This window comes from Vulpes vulpes, chromosome 2 (assembly GCF_048418805.1).
Source record: "Vulpes vulpes isolate BD-2025 chromosome 2, VulVul3, whole genome shotgun sequence".
Lineage (NCBI taxonomy): Eukaryota > Metazoa > Chordata > Mammalia > Carnivora > Canidae > Vulpes > Vulpes vulpes.
Genome location: NC_132781.1, coordinates 164,040,954 through 164,051,604, shown reverse-complemented (window position 1 = coordinate 164,051,604; position 10,651 = coordinate 164,040,954). Strand labels below are relative to the sequence as shown.

The 10,651-nt window shown below is 57.5% G+C and overlaps 1 protein-coding gene and 1 long non-coding RNA gene across 2 annotated transcripts; both read right to left on the bottom strand.

The window, feature by feature from the left end:
- Window positions 1-6,074, bottom strand: KIAA2013 (KIAA2013 ortholog). Its single transcript, XM_026011871.2, has 3 exons — window positions 4,916-6,074; window positions 1,985-2,838; window positions 1-685 (listed from the first exon to the last, which is right to left on the bottom strand). The coding sequence occupies exons 1-3, from the start codon at window positions 5,946-5,948 to the stop codon at window positions 668-670; spliced, it is 1,905 nt and encodes a 634-aa protein (XP_025867656.2). The 5' UTR covers window positions 5,949-6,074; the 3' UTR covers window positions 1-667.
- A 1,378-nt stretch (window positions 6,075-7,452) lies between these two features.
- Window positions 7,453-9,659, bottom strand: LOC140598017 (uncharacterized). Its single transcript, XR_012000183.1, has 2 exons — window positions 9,524-9,659; window positions 7,453-8,631 (listed from the first exon to the last, which is right to left on the bottom strand). It is a non-coding gene; the product is annotated as an uncharacterized lncRNA (long non-coding RNA).
- Window positions 9,660-10,651: the final 992 nt, after the last annotated feature.

Sequence of the window (10,651 nt, the reverse complement as noted above, 5' to 3'; positions counted from 1 at the left end):
GAAGTTTGAAAGAGATTTATTTAAAAACAGAACAAAAAAGAAGCTTTGGTATTTCAAAAGCCAACAATCATCAATCACTAGAAAGTTAAATACCGCCCCCGAAGCCCAGAAGTACAAAAGCACAGATCTCCACAGGCTCATGATAAGAAAGAGACAATGTGGGAACCCGGGGATGACCCGAGACCCGCGCCCTCCACCCAGGCGGGGCGGCGAAGGCCCCAGGTCACCTCCACGGTTCACTGTCTAAAGTGGATGCGAAAGCCATCCGGCAAAACCTCAACAACAATAAATTAAAAACTCAGTCGAGAAAGAACACATTAAATTAGGAATAGAACACAATTTTTCTTAGACAAGTCTCTTCAAAAGTGGGTCTATTTCCTGGGACAGAAGAAAGAAGGGAGGGGAAGCAGAAGGAGTGAGTTCAATTTCAAGTATTTTCCATCTAGGTTCATTTTATTGAGTCGAAAGCTTTACAAAAAGTCCACTGGCCCTCCCCTCCCGCTCCCCGATGCCGACTCCTAAACATCCACACACGCTCTGCGTCACTGGTGTCCCCGACAAGGCACAAAAGGGTGGGTGCTTTCAAAGGATCCCTTGTTCGTGCAGCAGGACTTTCAGTGCTGGGTGTCTTGTGCAGACGGGGCTGAAAGCGGGACCATTGGTGCGCTCAGACACTGGGATCCTCCTGTTCAAGTAACAAAACAAGCTGTTATTCTTCACGACCTCGTGGAAGCCACAGCACTGTCAAGGGAAGCAGGTGATGGAGCTGACCTGGGGGCACCCTGCCCAGGCTCTGACCCGGCTCCTGGCCTGGGACGTGCTACAGCGCCGTGGGGTCAGCAGCCTGGACACCTCCGTACCTGCCGCAGGGTCACTGGGCCCTGCCCTGCGGTGGCCCAGCTCGGCAGGGGGAAACTGAGGGACACGGGTAGCACCCCAAAATGAGGGGCTGGGCTTGTCCTCGGGACCCGGCAGGGAACCAAGGGCAGATGGGCAGATGCCAGAGGAAGAGCAGAGGAGCCCCCCGAACGGCGGGGAGAAGCAGCCTGCCTACTTCACAGGGGCCGTTGGACCCACGCGATGCAAATTTAGCACCTGCTCTTACAGCCTGGGAAGATTTCTTGCTCATCTGACTTTCCGTTTGTTCCTCCAGCTCGGAGCTCAGACCTGCTGCCCACCCTCCTCCCACGGCTCTGGGCTCACTGCCCCCGGCCAGAAGCCCGAAGGCACGCAGCCCTCTGCAAAAGGTGATGAGGCGCTTCTCCCGAGTCGGCCCAGGCCCCTTAGCCGCGGAGCGCACAGACCGAGCGCTGACACACCGCTCCTCGCAGCAGCCCGACAAGAGGAGAGGGCAGCGAGGGCAGCAAGGGCAGCAAGCCAGCTGCCTCTGAAGGACTCTCGCCCGTGACTGCCAGTCACGGGCCCCCTTCTGTTCCCTCTCCCGGGCAATCCTGGTAGTGAGCAAGCAGGGAGGGCTGATGGCAGGGCGGGCCAGGCGGGCTCCCCAGGCTGAGCCCGATGCCCAGGACGCATTCCGGGTGACAGTCCCACAGTGACCATGCTCAAAGTCATGGCTTCCTGGGGACAAAGATGCGTCGGGAAACAATACGTGCTCACAGGATGACCCCCTGCACTGGCCCACAGCGAGGGGCAGTGAACCGGCCCTCCCGAATGAGGACAGGGGTCGCCCCCGCAGCTTCCGTAGAGGCTCAAGTCACCCTAGGGGTCTTGTGCAATTATTTGTAAAGGCTGAGGTTTCCTGGGGCACGGAGGGCACTGCCCACGCCCCTGGAAGGCCAGCACTCAGCTGCCCACACCTGATTTTCGCCACCGTCCCCTGCTCTGGTCTCCTCCGAGGAGTCACGCTCTGACATCCTCTCTAAACACACTCACGCCTCTCTGCGCTGCGGGCGGAGGGTTCTGGCTGAGAGGGGCACCCTCCCCCGCAGGGGGCTGGGGCTCTGAACACACTGGGGCTTTATACCTTACTCCTGAAGAGGGGCTTGGCCCCAGGCCCACAGTACTCGTTGTAGATGAGCTTGAAGAGGAAGAGGTGGAAGAGGGTGATGAGGGAGGCCACGCTGAACCAGAAGAGGAAGGGCAGCCCAGGGTCCTGCTGGGCCATATGCTCATCGTGGGCCAGGATGGCCTTGAGGTGCAGCGTGTGGCGCAGGTCCTGCAGGTGTGTGAGGTCGGTGGAGATGTAGAGCAGCGGCGTGATGGGCTGCGTCACCATGACCGGGAAGGTGTGGCCCTGGGGCACCGAGGTCAGCTCCACGGGCTCCTCCAGGCAGCCCGCCTCACAGGCGTAGATCTTGACGGGCTGGCCGCGCGACTCCACGGACACGTGCAGGTATGGCTTGCCCTCGGGGTCCGCGAGCACGGCCAGGTTGATGTGATCATTCTTGTAGCGGATGCCGTGCAAGGCGTAGCTGTTGTGCAGCACGTCAGGGTCGGCCTGGAACTGGAGGTGGTTCTCGGTGAACTGCAGTCCCCCGAAGCTGAGCACCATGCCCTGCAGGATGCCTGGGGCGCCGACCCTCACCAGCCCCTTGCAGCCGCGCTTCTGCAGGGTCAGCTTCCACAGGTCGGAGAGCTGCAGGATCTGCGGGACAGAGGCCAGCCGGCCGGGCCAAAGGTTCTCAGCGTGCATGGTGGCGTGGCCACTGAAGCAGTGGTCTTCGTAGTTCAGCGTCGACTCCATCTGGTCGCGCTCCCTGTGGCTCAGGCTGGGGCTGAGCAGTGGCGCTGGCGAGCAGGAGAGCATGTAGTACAGCGTCAGGTTCACGGTCAGGCCTGACGGCGTGTGGGCGTCCGTGATCTTCTTCATTTCCACACCTGTAACGCCACAAAGGTTGCACGTTAGGGGGGAACAGCATGGCCGGGGGGCTGAGGTCACAACATGAAGAGCTCCCTGAGTCGGGGAGAAAGTCCTTCTGCCTGGTGCCCTCGCACGGCCAACGGGACCCTCTGAGCCTGAGGCCCCTGTGGGCAGCACCCGGGCCCTCTCAGCCGGCTCCCTGCTAGCATCTCGTCTCCAGGCCTTGGAGCTTCAAGTAACACCTGAACACTTGATCTCCCGAATCTGCACGAATCCTAGACGCCAACAGCTAACCGCCCATTTGCTGTCTCCCCCAGGACATGCGATTCTGAACCTGACGTGGTTTGAATTCTTGCAGCCCCAAACCAGCCCCTCCCCTCAGATGATCTCCAGACACCTGCTCAAGCCCTCCCCGCAGTCAGGCGTCACTGTCAAGTGCTCACGCCCCACAGCCAGTCCACGCACAGTCCTGCCGGCGCCACCTCCAAAAGTACCAGATGCCATCCATCCACTTTCGTCTCTGCGGCCACAGCTCTGGTCCCCCCCTCCCCCGCTTTCACCTGGGCTCCCACAAAACCCTATCTGGTCGCCATGCCCCACTTTGGTTCCCTTCTAGTCTACACTCCGCACAGAGCAGCCAGGGGGATCGTCTAAAAATGTACGTGCGGGAGCGTCTCTGCTCTGCCTTCCACCTCACGTAGTCAGATGCACCATCTTCACCAAGGCCTGCAAGACCCTTCAGCATCGGGCTGTCAGCACCCGTCCCTTGTTTGCAGCCTGCCAGCCGCACCGGCCTCAACCAAACGTGCTCCTGCCTTAAGGCCGCCGACCTGCTGGCTCCCTCCGGATCATTACTTGGCTGGTTTCTTGCTCTTTAGGTATTGGCTAAGTGCCTCCTCCTCGGAGAGGCCCCACCCCACCCTTCCCCCCACCTCTCACCCTCAAACGAATACTTCTCACTTTAAACGACTTTTTATTCTAAAAAGTTATCTTGCGGATTCATCCAGATTTTCACCTTTCTAGTATCATCTTCTTCCCATCCAGAACTTAAGCAAGCACCATGAGAACAGGAACTCCGCTCTATTCACTCCTGCATCCCTCGTACGGGGAGGACAGTCCCTGGCAAGACCCAACCTATACACGTGCTGAGCGGCTTAGACACACTCTGAGCAACTATGCATAAGGATGTAGACAACAAGCACCCCGGAAACCAAAATCTCTCATCTAGAATAGAAGTTCCTCTACTTCGATGGCCAACTGGGAAAACAAGTTTTCACTCAACCTGTCCATTCCAACCTGCTGAAGATAAGGTTCCATTCCCTCCCAGTAAAAAGGCACAACCACACTGGCCAGGGCTCACTTCAGTCAGTGCCCGGGGCATGTGACTCTTGATCTCGGGGTTGTGACTTCAAGTCCCATGTTGGGCACAGAGGTCACTTTAAAAAAAAAAAAAAAAAGGAAACAGAGAAAAAAAGCCCATGCCTGTCACCAGCCAGACTGGGGTAACTGAGGAACGGATGTGGGGATGCCCAGGCCTCTCTCTACCTGTTGATTTATCCTTTAAAAACCAACTCCGAGGGACACCTGGGAGGCTCAGTGGTTGAGCCTCTGCCTTTGGCTGAGGGCGTGACCCCGGGGTCCCAGGATCGAGTCCCGCATCGGGCTCCCCGGAGGAGCCTGCATCTCCCTCTGCCTGTGTCTCTCATGAATAAATAAACTTAAAAATAATAATTAAAGCTGACCCCGAACACCACCCTCCAAATCAGGCCTCATCTACAAGAACAAACCAGTAAGACCTGTCTTTCACTGTCGCCCTTTCATTAGAATCTCACAAGAGCCCTGAGCTCAGTGCAACCGTACTTATCGAACACAGGCCCATGGAGGTCAGTTAAGTGGCCCAAGGTCACACAGATGCTAAGTGGTGGAGCAGAGAGTCAGCTGGGCAGGCCCGGGGTCAGTGGGCAGGCCCCCTTGCAGCACCCCTCTGCTCCGGTTCAGTGTCACCTCTGCAGACTTTAGTGGGGCATCTCCGGGAGGGACTGTGTGCCCTGGTGTACGGTGTGGACTGTGGACCGATAACTGGCCAGGCCTCACCTGGGCTGAAGAGCTGAGCCCAGAGGCGCTGGTGGTCCTGAAGCAGCTCGGCCGCTGGCATCTCCAAGAGCTCCAGCATTTCCTTTCGTGCCAAATCCTGGAGCACCTTGAGCTCCTTGGCTGCTTTGCTTTTGAGCACCTGGGGGTTAATGGGGCCTGAAACATGCACCACCCACAGCACTGTCTCGTCCAGCTGCGTCTTGGGCGCCACTTGGAGCCGGTTCACCAGCTTCTTGGCGGCCACCACCACCAGGTGCACCAGCCCCGTGGGAAAAGGCGGGGAGCGGCCCGAGTAGAGGAGGAACTGATGGTCTCCCACCTTCTCCAGCGTACTGGTGAAGGCTCTGGGGGCCGGGCCGACAGTGGGCCCCACCGTCTGCAGCGCGGCCACGCGCTCGGTGGGATTGTTGAGCTGGATCCGCTGCAGGTAGACGTGGGGTCGGCCCCGGTGCGCCAGGAAGTCCTCCTGCAGCAGCACGCAGTCGCGGCCGGGCCCCGGCGCCAGCCCGGAGGCCGAGGCGGGCCCGGGCGCGGCGGCCGCAGGGCCGGGGCCCGAGGGCCCGAGCTGCAGGCACCGCACGCGGCGCAGCAGCCCTTCCCGCAGCAGCAGCACCGCCTCGCCCGCCTCGGGGAGCGCGCCGAGCGGGCGCAGCTGCACGAAGGGCACGAAGTCCGGCGCCACGGCGGGCGCCCGCTCCCCGGGCGTCACCCACAGCCGGTTGGCGGCCGCGTCCAGCGCCAGGAAGCCGTTGGCCACCAGGGCGGGCACGCCGGGGCCCAGCGGCACCGCCTCGCCGCGCTCCCGCAGGCCGCGCCAGCCGCGGGTGGCCGCCTCCAGGCAGGCGGAGGGCTCGGCGGCGCCCGGCTCGCCGCGGGGCCAGGGCGGCAGGTGCAGGCCGCCCGCCGCCCGCCGCGCCCCGGAGCCCGCGAGCCACAGGAGCAGCAGCGAGAGGCCGAGCAGGCCGAGCAGGCGGCGGGCCCAGCTGCTCGACAGCAGCCCCGGCAGCCCCTTCAGCCGCTGCTGCAGCCACATCGGGCCGCCGAGCGCGGCGCGGGGGCGGCCGCCGGGCCCGCCGCCCAGCCCCCCGGCCCGGCCCGGCCGCCCGCGCCTCGCTCCTCGGCCCCCGCCGCCGCCGCAGCAGCAGCCAGCGCGGCTTCCTCCTCCTCCTCCGCCTCCGCCTCCTCTTCGGCTGCCGCCGGCCGTCAAACGACGCCGGCCGTCAAGCGCCGCCCGGTCTTTTGCGACGCTCGGTCGCGGAGGGGGCGGGGCCGGGGGCGGGGCCGAGGGCGGGGGGCGGAGACGCGGCGGGGACCGCCCATCCGGGCTGCTGGGAGGACGTCCCACGGAGGGATGGGGGGATGGGGAGATGGGGGGAGGGGGGCGTGGACGCGGCCCACGCACTTGTCAAGAAAAACCCAGGGCCAGCCAAGCCGAACACGTGTGGGGCCCCCGCTTGCTACTGATGGTTTAAAAAAAAAAAAAGGAAACTTTTTTTCTGTTAAAATGACTATCTCCCTGCAGAAAGACTTAGCACAGAGAAGGAAGGGAGGAAGGAAAAAAAGAAAGAAAGAAACCACTGTAAACCAGATTTTTTTTTTTTAATTTTAGTTATTTAGTCGTAGAGACACAGAGAGGCAGAGGCACAGGGAGAAGCGGGCATCATACAGAGAGCCCCACGTGGGACTCGATCCAGGGTCTCCAGGATCATGCCCTGGGCTGCAGGCGGCGCTAAAGCGCTGAGCCTGCTTCTCCCTCTGCCTGTGTCTCTACTTTTCCCTCTCTCTGTGTGTGTCTCATAAATAAATAAATAAAATATTTAAAAAAAAATTTTTTTAAATAAAGATTTTATTTATTCATTCATGAGAGACACACAGAGAGAGAAAGGCAGAGACACAGGCAGAGGAAGAAGAAGGCTCCTTGCAGGAAGCCCGATGTGGGTGGGACTCGATCCCGGGACTCTGGGATCAGGCTCTGAGCTAAAGGCAGACGCTCAACTGCTGAGCCACCCAGGCATCCCAAAACCAGATTTTCTATGAAATATTTTGTTGACAAGTCTTCCAGACTCGGTCTGCCTGCACATACAAGCATATGGAGACGTGAATCACACCCAGGACTCTGTCCATTTCTCTATCACACCAAGTCGCTGTCTTGATGTCACCCCGAGTTTTAATCTCTTGAATGCCATAAGACACGAAAGTCTCATTATTTGAAAATGCCTTTAAATTGTGAGCTATTGATGCAAAAGAGCAATTGTGCTCTGTTTCTGGGGGAAAAATTCAAAACGAGCACAGGGGCAGACAATGGGACGATTGTTTCCACGTTGGTTTCAGGACATTCCAAAGCCAGACAGTGCTTCCCAGTTGTTGAAAATTAAACGGTCATTTGAGGTGGCTGGCTTCCTGCGGGCCGTGGGCAGACACGGGTATGTTTGCCAAGTTGGAGCGCCGGCGCCCTGTGAGAAAGTGCCTTGTCCAGGTGATCTTATGGTATGCTGACCTTTTTTTTTTTCAAGGTTATTATCAAAGCATAAACGCAATTGTTTTTTTATAGTTTATTATTTTTATAGTAATCTCTACACCCAACATGGGGCTTAAACTCACTACGCCAGAGAACAAGAATTTCACACTCTTATGACAGAGCCAGCCAGGCACCCCATAAACATTCTTAATTCCCATCTGGAGTTCACAAACCCCACAGAATACGTATCCATGGCCTACTGTGAGAAAGGCTCCATCCAACCCCCTTGGGAAGGCAGGAGCCCTTGAGGTGGCACAGTGACATGAGAACAAAGGACTGGACCATGCTTGATTCTAATGTGAAATGGGGATGATGAGAGAATCTGCCTCTCATGTTTTCAAGGAATAGATAAGTTAACCCAGGCAAGGAATGCAAGGTGCAGGACCCACAGTGAATGTTCAGTAAACGTAAACCCATATAATTCTACTCGCTCCTACAAATAACGGTGTAATAGATGTATACCTTGGCCCACTGACATGAATGTTGCAGGGGAAATAATTCCTAGAAGCAGATTCCTGGGTCAGAAGGAAGCCTCATTGTATCCCTTCTTGTTCTTAACTCCCTTGCCACTCTCCTTCCCACCAAGCAGGGGAATCACAACCCAGGGTTAGCCACGGAGCCACAACAGAGACTGGCGGGCGTCAAGCATCCGGAGGACCCTGGTATCAGATTCTCTGGGCTTCAAATCTTGGCCTTACCCTTGCTAGCAAGTCAGCTAACTTCCCTGGGCCTCAGTTTCTCCATTCATAAAGTGGGGATCATAAAACAGAGTAGGATTGCTCTCAGGCTTCAGTGACACCAGCATGTGATATATTTAGGATACTGCCGGGCTGAAAATAACCATTTGCCATTTTTTTTAAAACCAGGAAACAAGAAACAGGGGTACGTGAGACAAAATTCCACATGTGCTAAGAGTTAAAGGGTAAAGTCTTCCTCTCTCCCCACCCCAGCTATTCTGTTCCCCCCCTAGAGGAACAGAATAGAGGCAACCACTGCTATTTCCATTTATAGAAACGGTAGCATGTAACACACGCTCATCTCTCTCCTTTCACTGAAAGGAACAGCTTGGGAATTGGGAATTCCACCGTTATTGTCATTCAAGGGGCTGAGTGCCAGTGGGAGGAACTGGCTGGCGCAGGTGGAGGGGACGGGAGGCCCAGGGCCCGGGCAGCAGGGTGTCCAGCATCCTTCCTCGGCTCTGCAAAGGAAACGGATAAAAGAAGACAATGAAAGGGAGAAAAGCAGCCCCACCGCTTGGCACCAGAGGACTGCCCTCGGGCCGCTATCCTCGGTGCCCCCCAGGAAAGCAGGTCCTGCGCCTTTAACTGCGCCCAGCACGTGCAGCACGCACCAGCAGGCACATCTGGGCAGCAGCAGCAGCAGCAGCAGCAGCAGCAGCAGCAGCGGCCGCTGGTTAAAGAGACAGGCTCTCCTTGTGGATGAAGCTTGGACCAGGTTCAAATTCCAGCACTTTGGCAAAGGGAGCAGGAAACAGATCGGGAAGGAATGGAGGGCAGGCTTCCCGGAGGCGTGAGTCCTTTCTCCGGGGAAGGCCGGCAGCCTCCCCGAGGCATTGCCTCTCCTGAGTTACAGGGACTCTGGGCACGTGGACTTTGGGAACCCCAGGGCCTAAAGATTTTTTTTTTTTTCTGTCCTCACTACTGCCCATAGTGGTTCTCCGTGGATCCCAGCAAATGGAGAGTGAGAGCCAGGCTCTACAGCCGCCTCCCTTCCCCAGCTCCCGCATCAGCTGTGTGATGTTGGGCAGGTTGCTTCCCCTCTCTGGGCCTCAGTTCCCTTATTTCGTAAATAGAGGCAATACTGCCCAACTCACAGGGACGTTGGGAACATAGAGTGAGAAAGAGCTTTGAAAATGGAGCCAGGCCACACAGGTTCATTCTCCACCCCTCTGCTCATCCCTCCATTTCCTTCCTGAAGGATCTGGAATTTCAGTCTGTGTCCTCCAGAATCCAAAAACATCCGGTGGATTCTGGCACCAAGACTCCCCAGCTGCAGAAACTCCCCACCCGCGGGTCCCAGCTGGGAGACAGAAGACCTGGATTCCACCCACGCCCCGTCCCTTTACTTGCCTTGTGACCCCTGCGCTCACTTCGACCATCTGTACAGTGAGTAGATCTCTGAACAGTGAGATGATCTACCACGTTCCCAGGGATTCTATCTTCTAAAAATAACATGTTGGTTTTGCTTGGATTGTACGAATAGGACATATTAATTGCAAAAAAAAAAAAAATGGTAAGAACAATGAAAAATATAAATAAAAAAACTACCAGGAAATAATGCATAATATACACTATATAATTATACATATATGCAGTCCCACAACCTGGAAATAATCACTGCAAACATTTGCGTGTCATTTGCTGTCTCCATTGCATCCATGAGAGGCTATTTTTACTGAGTGAGGTCATAGCGCACTTCCTTTTTTCCCCACTTAATCAAACTGGTAGAGGATTTCCCCTGCTGAAACAGTCTGGTTTCTCTTCTCCCCGGCACCTGGGCCTGGACTACTCTGTGATGTTGCTAGCACCCCTGACATGCCCCTCCCTCCACCCTTTGCCCCCCAGGGGTTGGGGGGAGCCTCTGCCCACCCAGAGTTGCACCCACCACCCACGCCTCTGGAGCCTAATCTGCTGGAAGGAGGCTCCCAGGTGTGTCTGAGGGCCTCTTCCAGGGAAGGGAGGATGCTTTCGCTTCTCAGAGCTGGATGCCCCAGGCTGGCATCTGCTCCAGGAGCCCTGGTTCTGGAAACCCTCGAGTGGTTTGTGGGGCTTTGAAGACCCACGTCTGTGGAAAGCCACTTTCCTTCCTTCCTTCCTTCCTTCCTCCCTCCCTCCCTCCCTCCCTCCCTTCCTTTCATTCATTCATTCATTCATTCATTCATTCATTCACTTAACGCGGAGACCTCAAGAGCCAGACCTTCCCTGGCTCGAGGTTCCGTTCGTCGCCCAGGGACGCAGAGGCGGGTTAAGTGGTTTCCTTTTTTGGTAGATGCTGAGGCATCTTCTGCATTTCCAGCGGCCAGGGGGGGCTCGCCAGGGCTGCGGATGCCTCCGACGCCCACCCCCCAGGCACACACACACGCACACACACCCCTGCAGGCCCCCGCCCGCTTCCCGCGGGGGAGGAGCTCCGGGAGGAGAGCGCGGCCCGGCGGAGGGACCCGGGAGCCGCCCCAGCTCCGCGCGAGCCTGCGGGAA